The sequence below is a fragment of the Gigantopelta aegis genome, chromosome 6, assembly GCF_016097555.1.
Source record: "Gigantopelta aegis isolate Gae_Host chromosome 6, Gae_host_genome, whole genome shotgun sequence".
In the NCBI taxonomy this organism is placed as follows: Eukaryota; Metazoa; Mollusca; class Gastropoda; order Neomphalida; family Peltospiridae; genus Gigantopelta; species Gigantopelta aegis.
The window spans coordinates 70,486,052-70,505,270 of NC_054704.1; the positions used below are offsets into that span (position 1 = coordinate 70,486,052).

General features: G+C 40.1%; 1 protein-coding gene across 4 annotated transcripts in view; it reads left to right on the plus strand.

Annotated features, from left to right (window-relative positions):
- LOC121375727 (neuronal membrane glycoprotein M6-a-like) overlaps nt 1-19,219 on the plus strand; it is a 128,790-nt gene that overhangs the window by 96,974 nt on the left and 12,597 nt on the right. For all 4 annotated transcript variants that reach the window (XM_041503330.1, XM_041503329.1, XM_041503327.1 and 1 more), the window contains 2 exons: nt 12,632-12,791; nt 13,510-13,648. In XM_041503330.1, the coding sequence (XP_041359264.1) occupies nt 12,632-12,791; nt 13,510-13,648 (299 nt within the window). The remainder of the gene's footprint in view (nt 1-12,631; nt 12,792-13,509; nt 13,649-19,219) is intronic.

Below are 19,219 nucleotides of genomic sequence, written 5' to 3' on the forward strand. Positions count from 1 at the left end.
GCGGCATTGTTGACTGGCAATGATCGTGTTTGTCAGGTATTGAGCAAACTGTTTGTATCAAAAGCGATTGTGTACATATCTGCACTATTAAAATATGCATTCTGAGTTAACGAGAATTAAAAACGGTAGTCAAATATTGCACTAAAGCAAGCAGACGGGTAAATGTTTGTTTCAGACTGTGTATTAAAATGCAAATGGGTTAATGATTTTGACAAACAGGTCATTAAAACACACATGGGATCAATTACCTTTAAATAAACGTCTGCGAATTTTGTTTTCATATTTGCGGTCATTGGCCTATGAGTACTTGACTATATCAAACAAGAAAAACCCCAAAAGAACAACAACAAAATATTCCCCTATACGGAAAACCCAGTGTGATACCACCACAGCCCATCTAAACTTTCAACTGAAGAAAGAAAGAAATGTTTTATTTAACGACGCACTCAACACATTTTATTTACGGTTATATGGCGTCAGACATATGGTTAAGGACCACACAGATTTTGAGAGGAAACCCGCTGTCACCACTACATGGGCTACTCTTTCCGATTAGCAGCAAGGGATCTTTTATTTGCGCTTCCCACAGGCAGGATAGCACAAACCATGGCCTTTGTTGAACCAGTTATGGATCACTGGTCGGTGCAAGTGGTTTACACCTACCCACTGAGCCTTGCGGAGCACTCACTCAGGGTTTGGAGTCGGTATCTGGATTAAAAATCCCATGCCTCGACTGGGATCCGAACCCAGTACCTACCAGCCTGTAGACCGATGGCCTAACCACGACGCCACCGAGGCCGATCACAGAACAAAGAAAGCTGCCAGCAATGCAGATCGAAAGAGGAGACACTATCAGAACGATAGGAAATTATTTTTATACGCCCGTCTATGATGGGTCGTATTATGTTATGGCGTTGTCCATACGTCCGTCTGTTAACCTGTACTTGTCCGGACCATATTTTGCATACAGATGCATACAGGACCATCAAAGCTCACATGTAGGAACAACATGGGATGGCGGTGTGTGGCGTACTATTACTAGGTCACTGTGACGGTCTATTGCACATAACAGTAAATCCTTGTCCGGATCATATCTTGCATACAGATGCATACAGGACCATCAAACCTCGCACGCAGGAACAACTTGGTATAGCGGTGTGTCACATACAATTACTAGGTCATAATTAGAATTGAATCATACCCGTAACATATTCATTAATATCTATGGTTTTCCATCAAACTCCTGACGGGTGTATCATGTACCTCACCGGTGCTCTTGTTAAAAAAAAGACCTTGTGTATGATAGTATGGATACTAAATAGTAACTCCAGGCATGTACTGTAACGGCATTGTCTTTCATATCGGTCAAAGAAGGGACCGCCAGCCGGACCATATTAAATTAGTAGAGTACATTGATTTATAAATCATCTGCTACTGGATGTCACAAATTTGATAATTCTGACACACTGCCTTTGAGGAAACACGCTAGTTTTCCATTAGCACCACGGGATCATTTATGTGCACTTTCTGACGGACAGGGCAGCACATACGACAGCCTTTGATATGTCAGCCGTGGGACACTATTTGTAACGGGAAGAACCCAGTCAAAGATTTTACCCACCATAGGGGTGGGTGGGATATTAACTGCAGTGATACTGTTAAAATATTATTGCAATAAAAATATACATCAGTTTCCCGTATGAAAATACTGCCGCTCTGAACCTCATTAAAGGTAGATATGCACGTGCTTTACCTTGGCTGTTCCATCAGTTGCTTTCATACCTGTATTATAAAATAAGATTTAGATGGTAATTTGTAAAGAAACCATTTCACGGTCTACTTCGCATAACAGTAAATCCTTGTCCAGATCATATCTTGCATACTGATGCATACAAGACCATCAAATCACATGTTGGAACAACTTGGGATGGTGGTTGGTCCAAAACAAACTGTTCGTCCATCCCACTGCAAAACTTTCACATAATTAGACTTGAATCATACCCGTAACATATTCATTAATATAGAAATGGTTTTCCATCAAACTTCTGGTGGGCGTATCATGTATCTCACCGGTACGCTTGCTCAAGTTGGTATGGGTTTAAAACTTAATAATATGTATTAGTATGAATTTTAACATCATGTATTATAGAGTAATATGCCGATAAGTAATTCATCGGTTCCCTTTTGACGCAAACGGGACTACAAGTGTCACAATTACCGTTATTTATGTCTGGATACGGGGGCGGGACGTAGACCAGTGGTAAAGCGCTCGCTCGATGCGCGGTCGGTCTGGGATCGATCCCCGTCGATGGGCCCATTGGGTTATTTCTTGTTCCAGCCAGTGCACCACGACTGGTATATCAAAGGCCGTGGTATATACTACCCTGTCTGTGGGATGGTGCATATAAAAGATTCCTTGCTGCTAATCGAAAAAGAGTAGCCCATGAAGTGGCGACAGCGGGTTTCCTCTCTCAATATCTGTGTGGTCCTTAACCATATGTCTGACGCCATATAACTGTAAATAAAATGTGTTGAGTGCGTCGTTAAATAAACCTCTTTTTTTAACATTAATCATTGTAGAGTAATATGCCAATAATGAATTCCCTTTTGACGCAAACGGGACTACAAGTGCCACAATTACTGTTATTTATGTTTGGATACCCAATGCTCGTAGTTTAAAATGTTCTGGTGGTATATTTTTCAACGAACATCGTTCCTTTTCTCACTACACCTCCCATTTCACAAGACCACACGTGTAAGAAATCAGGTGTGTTATTGGTGGAGACCTGCGAAAACTCATTCCCTAGAGAAGTCAGACATATTTAATCTCTTCATGACTGATAGGGTGAAAAACTTGGCAGTGATCTAAATCTGAATACACTAAACAGATTGTTGTTTTACTTTTATACAATTCAACATTTCAGTGCTGTTTTATTCATGTATTATTTTGAATTTTTTTTTTTCGATTCACGTCAAAGCTGCAATCTCGACTAGCTATGTTACATTATATATTATTACAAAATGCAGTTTTTATAAATCCATGTGGTATCGTTATCAACGGGTATCGTCAGCTCCCCGTCATACAGTATATAAGTAAATAAGGTAATGTTTTATTTAACGACGCACTCAACACATTTTATTTACGGTTATATGGCGTCGGACATATATAGTTAAGGACCACACATATATTAAGAAAGGAAAACCCGCTGGAGAGAGAGAGAGAGAGAGAGAGAGAGAGAGAGAGAGAGAGAGAGAGAGAGAGAGAGAGAGAGATTTATATATTGGTATGCAAACCACGATGATATGCAGTAATGAATTAAGATTTTTTTGTGGTGCAGGCAATCTCACTGAAATCTTTTCCACTGGTCTAATAGTTATACACCAGTGGAACTGATTTTAATCAGATTGGTGGTAGCAGGTTGATGTTTAAAAAGGACGTTTAAATGTTTTCAGTAATTGCATGTACTAGTATTCACATTGTGAGGGAGAGTTAATTACTGAACAACACGCCTCCATAATGCGACCACACCGTGGCAGCTCCACACGGTGTGCTATTATCTGTACGTGCCCATCGGCTGATTAAAGGTATTCTCCGCACCACGCGTGTTTGATCTTGTGGATTCTAACTTAAAACACATTACACAAGTCTAGAGACCACCACATTCGTGTCCCACACTATACTGTGGACAAATCCAGCCAACAATCACAGCTTCAGAATCAATACTGCTCTATCGAGTGATCTATGGCCACCAGGGTGAGTCACGTGACCACTTTCTGCTGTGGTATATTTTAACTGCTGACTTCACAAGCCAGCGCACCGCGCTCGATGTAGCTGATCCTGATCCTGGACGAATTGATATACGGTCTTGTATTGTGGTCGGAAGTCGTAATTTGTAATAAATATGAAAAGGCGGAAAATACGTGGAGACGAAATCAAACAGAGACATGTATATGGAAATCTGGATTTCCTTATTGACAGTATTTAGAGAATATTGCAATATTATCTCTTTTTTTTCAAAACGTGAATAATGTGCGAAAGCATGTCGGATACTTTAAGCCACTTGTAATTTTTTTTATAAAAATCAGGTTTAAAAGACATTAAAACTGTTTTACAACTAAACCTAGGTTACGATACTTGCGCTTGCTTCGTTAACTTTTTTTTTTTTTTTTCAGTATGGGAATGGGAATTCTTTTTACATGCCCATATCCAAAAATAGGTTCGGGCACGCCCATCCCGGATCTGACCTCTGACAACGCCAGCGGCCAGTTTCGGGGCGGGAAGGTGTTGTTTTAGTGATGTTAATATCAGTGCTCGGTTTGGCTTTGCCGTCTAGGTCATAGCCATGGACAGCCAATCAGATACTTTTAAATCGATTACCAAAATGTGACGGCAACTCCCACACAGCATCCTCTAAAATGGATCATTAAAAGACTGTGTAATACGTTTGTGTCAGATTTTGGGAGTGATATTCTAAGTGGACATTCGATGTTTCTGTAGGCGTAAGAATCGGGATTTACTACTTGATAAAAGCATTTGACTGAAACATAACTTCGATTTATTTTGCTTTTGTTTTCTGCTTTATCGACTAAATTTGAATAACAGAAATATAGAAAACACGTGACTTAAAATGATCGGTATCGTTTGTTGATCTTTGCCCACTTTGTGTTATATCCGATCGTACTACTATCTCTGTCTGATCTCTGTTAATAAGATCTGATGAAGCATTGCAATTTCAAGTCAAGTTAGTTTTTTGTTCCATGAACAGTTATCTCAAAAGCATCAAACTGCTTGATGCGCGGTCGGTTTGGGATCGATCCCCGTCGGAGGGCCCATTGGGCTATTTCTCGTTCTAACCAGTACACCACGACTGCTATATCAAAGGCTGTGGTATGTGCTATACTGTCTGTGGGATGGTGCATATAAAAGATCCCTTGCTACTAATGGAAAAAATGTAGCGGGTTTCCTCTCTAAGACTAGTTGTCAAAATTACCATATGTTTGACATCCAATAGCCAATGATTAATAAATGTGCTCTAGTCTTGTCGTTAAACAAGTTTTGATTGGTCGAATGAAAGGTCAGCTGGACACAGGATAAAGCTGGTTTTTGTGAGATATTTTGGCTGAGGCAGCAATATTTGATTTCAGTGTTGACTTATATTTGCAGCTATATCACGTACCTATTCTATATAATGGTATCGGGAGGTTGGCGGAGGGACTTCTATTCTTAATGCTTCCTATTTTTGCCATTCATCAGCTTTAAAAAGACATAGCTGCCACATATGCCATAAAGATATACATGGGTTGTTGTTTTTTTGCTGTCATCTGAAAGATGCTGAAAGTTTGTTTTTATCTGCATTAGCAAAATTAAAGTTATACTCTTACATTATGAATTTAACGATCTACATGATAGTTTTACCTAGACTCAGGAATAACCACAGGTTGCGTGGTAGTTTTACCTAGACTCAGAAATAACAATAGGTTGCGTGGTAGTTTTACATAAACTGTGAAATAACAATAGCATGTATGACAGTTTTACCTAGAATCTGAAAAACAACAATAGGATGCATGATAGTTGTACCTAGACTCAGAAATAACAATAGGATGCATGATTGTTTTACCTAGACTCAGAAATGACAATAGAATGCATGATAGTGTTGCTTAGACTCAGAAATAACAGTAGGATACATGGTAATTTTACATAGACTGAGAAGTAACTATAAAATGCCTGACAGTTTTACCTAGAATCTGAAAACCAAAACAATAGGATGCATGACAGTTTTACCTGGACACGGAAACAACAGTAGGCTGCATGTGATAGCTTTACCTTGGACACGGAAATACCAATACACTTGTCACTGAAGCTCTGCCCGAACCAATATTTGTCAGGAAGGTTGTGTGCTACTTTTGTGTCAAAGGGATACGTTTCTCACCTCGGTTTAAATCCGGGGAGTTTTGACTCCGGGACCGGCCCTTTGATGTGCTGTGCTATTTGACGAGACAGACTGAGTACGAAGTGGCGTTACTCACCCGACTTGGCACATCGCCTAGGAATCTTTACTTTGTGGGACGGGACGTAGCCCAGTGGTAAAGCGCTCGCTCGATGCGCGGTCGGCCTGGGATCGATCCCCGTCGGTGGACCCATTGGGCTATTTCTCGTTCCAGCCAGTGCACCACGACTGGTATATCAAAGGCCGTGGTATGTACTACCCTGTCTGTGGGATGGTGCATATAAAAGATCCCTTGCTGCTAATCGAAAAGAGTAGCCCATGAAGTGGCGACAGCGGGTTTCCGACGCCATATAACCGTAAATAAAATGTGTTGAGTGCGTCGTTAAATAAAACATTTTCCTTCCTTCTTTCCTTTGTAATCTAGTTCTTACGCGATATTTTGCACTTAACGAGACAATCGTGTTTTACTTCAAAACTGTCATGATGGTATACATCTGTAATGTTTTATCTCACAAAGTTTGTTGTGATAGTTTACACTACTAGGTGCATGTAGTTTACATCAGTACTATTGTGATAGTAATAGCTGGGATGTTTTACCTCACAAGATTTGTTGTGATAGTTTACACTACTAGGTGCATGTAGTTTACATCAGTACTATTGTGATAGTAAAAGCTGGGATGTTTTACCTCGCAAGGTTTGTTGTGATAGTTTACACTACTAGGTGCATGTAGTTTACATCAGTACTATTGTGATAGTAAAAGCTGGGATGTTTTACCTCGCAAGGTTTGTTGTGATAGTTTACACTACTAGGTGCATGTAGTTTACATCAGTACTATTGTGATAGTAAAAGCTGGGACGTTTTACCTCATAAGATTTGTTGTGGTAGTTTACACTACTAGGTGCATGTAGTTTGCATCAGTACTATTGTGATAGTAAAAGCTGGGTTATTTTACTAAGAGAAATTCGCTATGGTAGCATTATACAGATTACATTAGAAAGTTATGACGATAGTGTAATTCAGACTATTTTGTTTGTAAATCGTCATGATGGCATAATTAGGCAGAATACATTTTGAAATTGTTAAAACAGTATAATACAGATTATTGTACTACGAAATTGTTATGATAGTAACACAGACCATTTTAACTTGAAAATTGTTGTGGTAACATAACATAATATATTTGTAAATTATTATATAATACAAAATATTTTACTTGAAACTTGTTATGGTGGCATAATACAGAATAATATTTGGAAATTGTAATGAGAGTGTAATTCAAAATATTTTATTTGAAAATCGTTACGGTTGTATAATACAGACTATTTTACTTCAAAATTGTTATAGTGGCATACTATAGAATATAATTATATGGAAGTTGTTATAATAATATAATACCTAATATTTTGCTTCGAAATAATTATAATAGTAACGGGGCTTCTGGAATTTTTTTTAATCCACTAACCATGGGATCAGTGATTTAAAACATTTACTAGCCATGATTAAAAATTCACTAGCCCTACTTTACTTAGTTAATACAATTTTACTAAATAATAGTAATAATCAGATATGTCACCTAAAGAGGGAGAAAGAACTTACAAACACTAACATTGGGTGTTGGGGTGGGGTCAGGATATTAATATTTAAAAAACAGACTTACCTGCAACATTTGACAAAAACATTTCACTTGCCATCAGGCATGGCAATAGTAGGTATTTACTAGCCCAACACTGAATATCACTAGCCATGGGAGTGAGGCTACCATAATCTAAAAGCTCTGATAGTATAGCAGACAATTTGACTGAAAAACTGTTATGGTAACATACATAATACAGAATATATTTGGAAATTGTTATGGTAAAGTAAGAATGTTTTATATGCAGTTGTTATGATAATGTAATGCATATCATGTTACTTGGAAATTGTTACGATGGCATAGAGTATATTTGGAAATTGGTAAGATAAATATTATAATATTGAATATTTTACTAGGAAATTGATATGACAATGTAACACAGAATATTTTTTACATTGATCTGTTGCAATATATCACTGCCATCGTAGTAGTAGACAGTAATAACCAGCACTAATACATGGGTTGTATTAATATTTTGAGATCACAGTGTCAAGCCTCATCTCTCTTCAAAAGCTAACAGAGATTTCATGGCAGTTTGGGCGCTGTCAATACTAAGTCCCGTGTATCGATTGTGTATCATGTGTGGTCGTGTATTGTGTCTATTCTGAGCTGCCATCACGCCGTGTAGAGTTAATATCAGGCCGCATTACCTCCTGATGGCCTGCTCGCTCCTATATCCAGACCTCTGATTGATTCCTGCAAGACGTTCGCTATATACAGCTTCGCTGACATTTGACAGTGAAACGTACAACTTGTAAACTACATCCCAAACAATGTCTACATATACATGTACATCCCACTAGAAAAAAATCACTATCGACTGACCTAGACACCACTCTACACAGTAATTGCAGAATAATATTGTATTATAAACCTTAATCCTAAAATAAATGCTGTACATTATTCTAGGCTTAAAACATTGAGCAAACACCTAAATTAACAATTGCATTACAATTATGCGATATCTACATTTGTTTTCTTGTATATTTCATAACAAATCATGAACTCTCGCGTTAAACACGAACAGCATGATTATTGAAATATAGTTTGCTATGGTTAATACGAAGGCCCGCCCCCCTTCCCATTTTACACAATACATTACACCATATGATGACACGGTGTGTCTTGATCAGATGATCGCATTGCATACATCTGATGACATGGTGTGTCTTGATCAGATGATTGCATTGCATATTACGTTATAGATATGATGGCACGGTGTTTCTAGATCAGATGATTGCATTGCATATTACGTTATAGATATGATGGCACGGTGTTTCTAGATCAGATGATTGCATTGCATATTACGTTATACATATGATGAAACGGTGTTTCTAGATCAGATGATCGCATTGCACATTACGTTACATAATGTGATAACACCGTGTTTCTAGACCAAATCATCGCATTACGTTACAACTATAAGAATATATAACCATAGCGACGTACAGTCTTTCAAAATAACACTTAAGTGGCCCATAGTCTGAGTTACATCCGATCCCGTCCCTAGCATGTGCTTTAAATACGTCAGCGTAACCGCTTTGCTGGATGCACGACTGTCTATTAATATTATCACTAAGTAGCACTGCGGCATATTGTGACAGAAAGGCTCCTGGTTGACATGCAATTATTGTGTATGGTACCGGATCACTTGGATGTGTTTTCACTGTGGGTTTTTTTTTTTTTTTTTGGGGGGGGGGGGGGGGGGGGGGGGTTTAATAAGGGAGGCATTATACACATGGTTAACCAGCATCGTTGAGACCACGTCCCGTGAATTAGTGTGATAGAACGGCAACAGGTCGTGTCCAGTCACACACGCGTATTGATTTCCCCTTATTAATGGAGTCACGTCAGTCGGGAATGGATCGTTTCCATTTCTGACAGTGATCAAACCACTTCTGTTCATCGGGATAGTCTCAAAACACATCATAGCTTTTGTGAGCCTACATATTTGGAAATATGTAGGCTCACAAAAGCTATGATGTGTTTTCACTAATTTGTATGACAGTTCAAATACACCCTAGCATTTCTGATATTCACCATATACTCCGTGAACCTCGGTATCTCGAAATTGCATTTTTCTTTGTGGTGAAGAAACTGCGTTTTGAGATTACGTCATTCTGATTGTGAACCATCTTATCTCGAATATATAGGCTGCCATAATCACTGTAAGTGCAAATGTGTTTATCTTCCTCACAGTCGTACACTTATGTCCTCCTGCGTGTAATGACGTGTTTTAAACCATGTTAAACAAGAGGCGCGATAACGATCACTCATGAATCATCGTCAGTGCAGTGATGACACCAAGTGTTGAGTGAGAAATTAGATAAATTGCAGTGAATATCACACGCCAATGGGATCGGTTAATGTTGATATACATTCACTAATTTGTATGACAGTTCAACTACATATCATTTACGAATTTAGGAATACCAAAAACAATTTCACATACGCAAAATCATAAACATTTTATGTCCACAAAGCATAAAAATTCCACAGCCTCGTATAACTAACACATTTCTGTTCTTGAGATATTTTCTGATAGATATTACATTTTCTTTCATCTTTTTTTTCGTCGTCCCCCCCCCCCCCCCCCCCCCATGAACGTTATTGCAACAAGTCTGGTCACATTACTGTTCTGTGATAGGTATTACATTTTCTTTCTTGTTTTTTCATCGTCGCTTTTTTTTCCATGAACGTTATTGCAACAAGTCTGGTCACATGTGGTTTGTAATATACTTTATTATTAAAACTTTGCTACAATACTGTAGTATTACATTTTCTTCTCTTTTTTTCGTCGTCCTTTTTCTTACCTTGAACGTTATTGCAACCAGTGTGGTCACATATGGTTTTTGATATACTTTATTATTAAAACTTTGCTACAATACTGTTGTTATTTTGTTTCGAACCAGATGTTAACGGAAACTGTTCTACCAATACATTGTTATATATTTCAGACGGTTGTGTTGTGATCTTATGGACGTGGCCGTACTAATGTGTTCTTTTTGTAATACTTTGTGGAATTTGTTCAGATGGGCATGCTAAAAGTAATACCACCTCGGTGGATACTTTCAACTGATTGGGTTTTTTTTTCTTTCGTTACAACCAGTGCACCACAACTGGTCAAAGGTCGTGGTATGTGCTTTCCTGTCTGTGGGAAAGTGCATATAAAAGATCCCTTGCTGCATTGGGAAACATGTAGCGGGTTTCATCTTATGACTACGAGTCAGAATTACCAAATGTATGACATCCAATAGCCGATGATTAATGTGTCCTATGGTGTCGTTAAACAAAACAAAGTGTTTTATTAAAAATAATATTGCATTTTCAGCTAATGTTTGAGAGAATATGTCCTGATGGGTATAAATTATAACACCAATTTATTCTTTGCTGCTAAAGGCAAAATGTAGCGGTTTTCCTCTAGCTCTAATGGTTTCGTCAAACAAAAACAAACATTAATTGTTAAGATCTTGTATTTTAATGTATGTTACTTCTATAACTGAACCGCAAAAGAAACGCGACACATGTGTGGCTGAGAAAATATGTTTCAATTTATTAATATCAAAGATAAATTTTGAAAAATCTGATAAAGTCAATTTATTGGATGCACTTTGACCACAGTCTCTGGGTCGTTTGCCTGTGTTCAGGTAGTGGGGGGATCCAGCACATCGAGATTGTAGGGCGTGACATGTTCAATACCGTGTATGTCCTCCCTGGGTGTTCAAAACGGCCATACACCGTCGGTACATGGAGTGCACGAGGCGGTTCACAAAAGCCATTGGCACCTGTGCCCACACCCTCAGGAAAGCTGCCTCCAGTTGCACACGAGTTGTCGGCCGTGGGACCACCTGGTTAAGCCGTCTCTGGATTTCATCCCACAGGTGTTCAATCGGGTTCAAATCAGGGCTGAGAGCCGGCCACGGCATGGTTCTGATGTTGTGCTGACGCAGGAAGTCCATGGTGATCCTGGCCGTGTGGGGGCGAGCATTATCCTGCTGGAACACGTGGTTATGGTGACGCGTGAAGAAGGGCACTATGTGAGGTGTTAGAATCTGGTCAACGTAGCGCTGCGCTGTGATGCCATTCCCTCTGCCTGCACCAACATTTTGGAACAAATGGGGCCCAATTCTCTGATTCAGGCCTATAGCACCCCAAACCATGATGCTTTGGCCACCCCACGGGTCTCTCCAGGACACATGCGTCTCTGTAGCGTTCACCCCTCCTACACCACAGACGCCAGAAGACTATCAACCTCCATTGTTGATGCCGCCAATGTTGGTGCTGTGTAGCCCACTGTAGTCGTGTCTGACGGTGGCGGGCGGTGAGGACAGGTCCTCGAGCGGGACGTCGGCAAAACAGGTTGTTGGCGGCCAGTCGACGTCGTACCGTGTCGTCACTGATGGGTCGCTGTCCAGTGCCAATGGTCGCTCGAGCTGTCATGCTGGCCGTTCTGAAGCGATCATGGAGGTGTTGCCGGTTGATGTAGCGGTCCTGCCTGGGCGTGGTCACCCGGGGGCGCCCGCTGCGGTGACTGTCTGCAGTGCTGTTGGTGTTGATGTACTGCTGCTGTAGACGATGGATGGTGCTGACATGGACATTGTAAGCGTTACCAACAACCAGGGCACGCTGCCCGGCTTGCAATCGGCCGATAGCTTGTTCTCTCTGCGCTGCTGACAATCGGGTCATACCTGATGCGTGCAAATTACGAATGCCAGGAACGCGGTTCAAGTTGGTTTTTATACCCATAACCTCCACGAGATGCACGTGCATTTCGGTTTTCATGACAATTGTTTGCGACTGCCACCCACGGCCTTCGAGACAGGTGCGTTTTGGCGTGTCGTTTCATGGAAAGTTGAAAGGGTACCTGCAATTTGGGTCTCAGTCATAAACCAGCATGTCTTGTAATATTGACAGTTACATCCCCGAAATAAATTGTTATAATTTACCATATAGAAATGACATTTAAAAATCTCGCGTTTCTTTTGCGGTTCAGTATATGTTTTTCTAGGCACGGTCTCAATAATGTTTGTGGGTTGTTTTGTTTTTCAGCCAATGGTTCATGGAATATGTTCTGATGGGCGTCATCATATCAATGTTTGTGCTGGGCACAGTGTTCCTCGTGTTTGCTCACCTATCGTCTGACCCCACGAGTCGGCGAGTGTTCAACTCCAGCAGCAAGAACAGGTGTGCCAGGGGATGCAACATTTTTGTAAGTAGATTTTAAAGCTTATCTCTGTTGTAGAGAAAAGTAGGATGTAGCTCCGTGGCAGAGTGATCGACTGGGGTATGGTGGGTTGTACAACCGATCGTAGCTCCGTGGCAGAGTGATCGACTGGGGTATGATGGGTTGTACAACCGATCGTAGCTCCGTGGCAGAGTGATCGACTGGGGTATGATGGGTTGTACAACCGATCGTAGCTCCGTGGCAGAGTGATCGACTGGGGTATGATGGGTTGTACAACCGATCGTAGCTCCGTGGCAGAGTGATCGACTGGGGTATGATGGGTTGTACAACCGATCGCCCTCGATGGACTTGGGGTTATTTTCCATCCCAACCAATGCCCCATGACATTTGTAAATCAAAGACCGTGGTATGCACTGTCTTGCCTATAAAAAAAGTGCATATAAAACGTACCTTGTTGCTGTATTGGTAGAACAGAAGCTGATCCAGGAAATACTTTAGGGTGGGGAGGTGATTAAAGGAAAATGGCACAAATGCCCATTCGACTCTGCATAGTGCGGAGATACGGTCTTGATCGCAGATAACGCTTTCGTCATGAATTAACTTATGCATCCTTTAATGAATGGCTTTTGTATTTGGTATGCGTGTTCTCCAAGTGACGGTTCACATCTTCTTGGTCGCACATAACGATGTTGTCGTTCAGATTTACAAACAGATTATTTTTTTCATTGTGTTTCTCCTACAGCTGCTTCTGTTCGTGTACTTTCTGACGATTGTCTGGATTCTCGTAACGGCAATCCTCATAGTGCCCGTCGGGTTGCTCGTGATGTTGATCCTCGTCAAGAAGTTCAACAACGTCTCGTGCATAGACCTCCAGAACTATGGTGAGTCCACTTCTTATACTTAGTCATAGACCTCCAGAACTATGGTGAGTTCACTTCTTATACCTAGTCATAGACCTCCAGAACTATGGTGAGTCCACTTCTTATATCTAGTCATAGACATCCAGAACTACGGTGAGTCCACTTCTTATACCTAGTCATAGACCTCCAGAACTATGGTGAGTCCACTTCTTATACCTAGTCATAGACCTCCAGAACTACGGCGAGTGCAGTTCTCATACTTAGTCATAGACCTTCAGAACTACAGTGAGTCATCATCTTATACTTAGTCATAGACCTCCAGAATTACTGTCAGTCCTCTTCTTACACTTAGTCTCTTACTCTAGTACTGCAGAACTGTGGCTAGTTCAGTACTTATACATGTACTTGGTTAGTAGCTTTAGAATGTCAGAACTAAACAGCACCTAGCTCTTACAGTTACTGCAGTTTTCAGATTTCGATCTGGGTCCCGTTCCACGAAGCGATCTTAGCGCTAAGATCACCTTAACTTCTTTAGGTAGTTATGCGCATAGGGGTGATCTTGGCGCTAAGATCACCTTAACTCCTTTAGGTAGTTATACACTTAGGGGTGATTTTGGCGTCAAGATCGTTTTGTGGAACCGGGCTCTAAAAAGTAAAAAAAGAAACAATAAAAGACCGTGCCCAGTAGCGAGATTCGAGCCTGCTTTCAGCCTCTAAAACAGAAAACACGACCTCCATTTGCAAACAGACGTGCGACAGTGAATCGCGGGACATACATATTTATTGGCACCTTCGGCTGGTCCCTTCTCCTGCGATGGCCATCAATCACGCTGCACTGCAGAGCCTGTTCAGAAGAAACCATTATTGAATCCGTATTAAGCACACGGCAAACACCCAGCAGAGTGTTGCGGGAGCAATCAAAATGGAAGCACTTCTGGGCGCGTTGGCCTTCTTTGAGAATCCATGCAAATAGCACTGCCTGCCAAGTGGCTTTGGTGTTGCCACTGTACATAGCTGGGCAAACCAGGGCCATTTTCATATTCATGCGACTGTGTATGAACGAAATTAATCTTTATGGCAAATCTCATTTGATCTTCGGTTATTTTCATTCACGGACCCCTGTGAAGAGGACTGTAAGACCAACGCGGGGCGGTTGCTATTGAAGATTTAGATTTGTCGAGTAATTCCCAGTAATTTAATGTCGAGTAACATCACATCTTCCTATGAATAACGATAATGGTGCAAAGAGCAGTATCAGTAATATCAAGCGGCATTAGTCGGTTTCGCGTTCACTATCAAGAAGCCGATTAGCACACGGGTGTTCTGAGATTGTTTTGGGGTCTGTATGACATTAGTGTGCTATATTCCACCAGGCAGGGTTAGAGTTAAGCTTCTATGCCACTGGTATATATCAAACACTGCGGTATGTTCTGCCATGCCTGTAGAAATGTACCCTACAAAAGAGCATGTGTTGCTATTCTGAATTCAGACATATGCGTCGGAGTGCGGCATGGGATACCCACAATCCACTCCACCCAACACTGAAGTCACATGGATTCTGAGAAAAGGTCAATGCGTGCAAAGTGCTTCCATCCTGATTGCTTCCGCAACATACTGTCCCCATCAAACGATTTTAAGGATATACATTGCAAAACCCAGTTGAAAGGAGAATTAATGTGTTACTCATCCCCATTCCCACCTCCCATCCCCTGGTGACATCTTCTGATGCCTACGTTAAAAAAGAAAGAAAAGCAAGCAAGTGTTTGTTTGACGACTCGTGAGCTAATTTTAAACAGCGGTTATTGGGTATCTAAGGCCCAAAACACACCGGATCTGGGTCTGGGTCTGGCGAGTATGGTACCAGTCGAAAATAAAGCGCACTGAATCGAATGTGACAAAACACACCGCTTCTGTGTTGGTGCGAACTACAGATCTGGCAACAGACGATATAGAACATGCGCTGTGTTTTCATAGTGCCAGACTGGCAGCTACACAATATTCGAACCTTATACTTTTTTTTCTTCTAATAAACAACAGGAAAGGTGTTTATTAATCAATGTGGATTTCTCATACTTATTATCTATGTTTATAGAAGTAAATTTATCTAAAGATATAAACTCATTAATATATATATATATATATATATATATATATATATATATACATATATACATGCATATATACATACATATGTATTACATATATAGATACATATATAGATACACACACACACACACACACACACACACACATATATATATATATATATATATATATATATATATATATATATATATATTATATTGATAACACATTACAGCTACAGACCCAGACGTCAAAATACACCGGATATGATGTATTTGCAATACTCGCCAGACCCAGACAAAGCTTTGGTGTGTTTTGGGCCTAACATGTTTATTTTGACACCTGTTCTGGGGAGTAAGGGAGGAAAGTTGCTCCTTCTTAATAGCGGGCGGAATCTATGCCATTCGGTAGAGCATTCACCTGAAATACTTTAGTCTTAGGATTGAATCCCCTAGACCTAACCAGTGCCCCACGACTGGTACATTACAGACCATCGTATGTGCAGTCCTGTTTTCCATTCTGGTGAGACCTAGCAGAAAAACGTCCGCTAGACTGGTTTATGCGCTTCCCGTTAAACCAGTCAAATAGTTTGCGAACGTTAGCGAAACGTTCGCTGGCTGAACACAATGGTGTGATGTTATACCTGTCGTATACTTAATGTATAATAATTATAATAAGAAACATTGAGGGACAATCGTTTTGCTTAACGACAGTAGAGGTCATTGATTAATTAATCATCGGCTATTGGATATCATCTTTTCCATTAATAGCTTGGAATCTTTTATATGTACGTTCCCACAGACAGCACAGCACATACCGCAGATAATGATATACCAATCGTGGGGCACTGGTTGAGACTTAAAAAACCCACCAACAGTGGGTCCGCCGAGGAGATTCGATCCTATAGCACAAGAATCTCAAGTTGTGCTCTACCGACAGATTTAAATCCTGTCCGCCTTACATCGGTGGGCCCATTGGGCTGTTTCTCGTTCCAGCCATTGCACCACGACTGGTATATCAAAGGCTTTGGTATGTACTACCCTGTCTGTGGGATGGTGCATATAAAAGATCCCTTGCTGCTAATCGAAAAGAGTAGCCCGTGAAGTGGCAACAGCGGGTTTCCTCTCTCAATATCTGTGTGGTCCTTAATCATATATCTGACGCCATATAACCGTAAATAAAATGTGTTGAGTGCGTCGTTAAATAAAACATTTCTTTCTTTTTCTTTTTTTCCCGCCTTATATTTAACATATTATGCCACGCGTACAAGCAACCATTTCAATGTATGCAACTTACGTAAGCAAACATTTAAGCCTGCAGCTGCGTCATGCCCTGTATCTAATTTATGCCACTTGTATTGTGGAAGCAAACATTTTGATATGTAACTGCCACGCGCCCTATATTTAATGTATGCCACGCATGTAAGCAAACACATTGCGTTCCAGCCGAATTCTGCCAGAATTTAATGCATGCCACTTACGTAAGCCAACAGAAGCTGCGACGATTCTGGATTTCGTCCTGTACTTAACTTACGTCGCATGCTTTCGACAACCACCTTGGAATTACGTCGTATATGTTATATGTACCGTATGTCACGCAATATATGTCAATCATTTCAGAGACTTGTTATTCTCCTGGGAAGAGTTGGGCCAATAAAATGTCTACAGTTTGAAGAAAAATCGACATTCATTTTCTCTCAATGGCTACATGAATACAGCGGCGCCCTTTTAAATCTGCCAATTTATTATCCTTCCCAAGAAGTAGCCATTTTAGAGCTTCAGTTTTCTATTAGAATGGTTTTGCTGGATACTACTCATTCCCATTACTTGACGAGCGAAACTATTTTTTCTTATTTGTTCTTGGACGAATTGCTAATATATTTACGACGTTTAGCATATTTCGGTTCGGTAGACTAGACAGTGATTTCATAGCCATGTGGGTGACAGAATTTTAGTACTTTCGTTTTGTCTTTTTCTGTGACCCGGATCACTTCATAAAGTTTGTTTTGTTTAACAACACCACTACAGGACATTGAGTTATTAACCATGGGCTATTGGACATCAAACATTGGTAATTTTGACATATAGTCTTAGAGAGAAAACCGGTTACATTTTTCCATTAGTAGCAAGGTATCTTTTATATGCACCATCCCACAGACGTGATAACACATACCACAGCCTTTAATATATCAGTCGTGGTGCATTGGCTGGAACGAGAAATATGTGGTATCGTTAAACATTCATTTAGTAAGTTATTCTTTGCATTATCATATTAACAGCGATCGATGGGCCTATTTGGCTACTTCTCGTTCCAGCCAGTGGTTCACAATTGGTGTAACAAAGATTGTGATATGTACTGCCCTGTCTATGGTATGGTACAGATAAAAGGTCCCTAGTTGCTAATAAAAAAGTAGAAGCCCATGGTGTGGAAGCAGCGGGTTTCTTCTCAGTATCTGTGTGGCCCGTAAGCATATAGCTGATAACCGTAGATAAAAATGTTTTGAGTGCGTCGTTAAATAAAACATTTCTTTCTCATATGCGCAACGTGTATTTGGCGTAGGCCCTGATACCCCGCTGCCAGCTCACGGAGACAGCTTATCGCTTGATGGTTGCTATGAAGGGAGTGTAATACGTTTGAGTTATGAATGAGATTCAAGACATCTCGAGCTTTTCAAGTTTCAAGATAAATGGGAAAATTATTTTATCTGTTGCTCATGAAGTACACTTAAGACCATGAATGAATAAACGAATCCATAAATGAATGAATGAACGTATGAACGAACGGATTAATGAATGAATGAACGAACGAATGAATGAATGAATGAATGAAGCTATGGCCGAATCCATGAATGAATCCATGATTGAATGAATCCATGACAGAATGAATTCATGACTGACTGACTGACTGACTGAGCGAACGAATGAACGAATGAAAGAAGAATGAATGAATGAATGAATGAATATGCACAATACTTATCAATCACTTTCAACAATGAGGTACATCTCGTGCTTGTTTACTAACCGCTGACAATTAAGTGTTTTGGGGGTTCTTTTCCTGAATCAGGACGCTCTTGAATAATTTGACTGGTGTATCATATCACATTCATTTAATGTTAGGGAGCAAAACACTCATGACGATTTCTTTTCTCACTTTTTAAATGAGCATTCACCGCTAACATTCAACTTGTATTGAAGTAGATGCATGTAGATCCGCCCCTGCAAAAAAACCTGGATCCGCGCCTGAAGTGTTTTATTGTTTTTCCTGTCTTAAAGTATCACATAAGTAGTCACGTTTTTTGTTTATTTATGATTGGAAGTAATAGATATCTAAGGAGAAATAATGAGTGACTTTTTATAAATATAATTCCTTACAAGATAAAAAAGCAATATATTTATAATCTATGTTGATTAAATGCATAACTTTATTATCTCCTAAGCTTGTTTTAATTCAGACAAAGTAACGCAGTTGTCGCTTGCACTGTTTACCTTTCTTTTAAGTGTCCTGCAC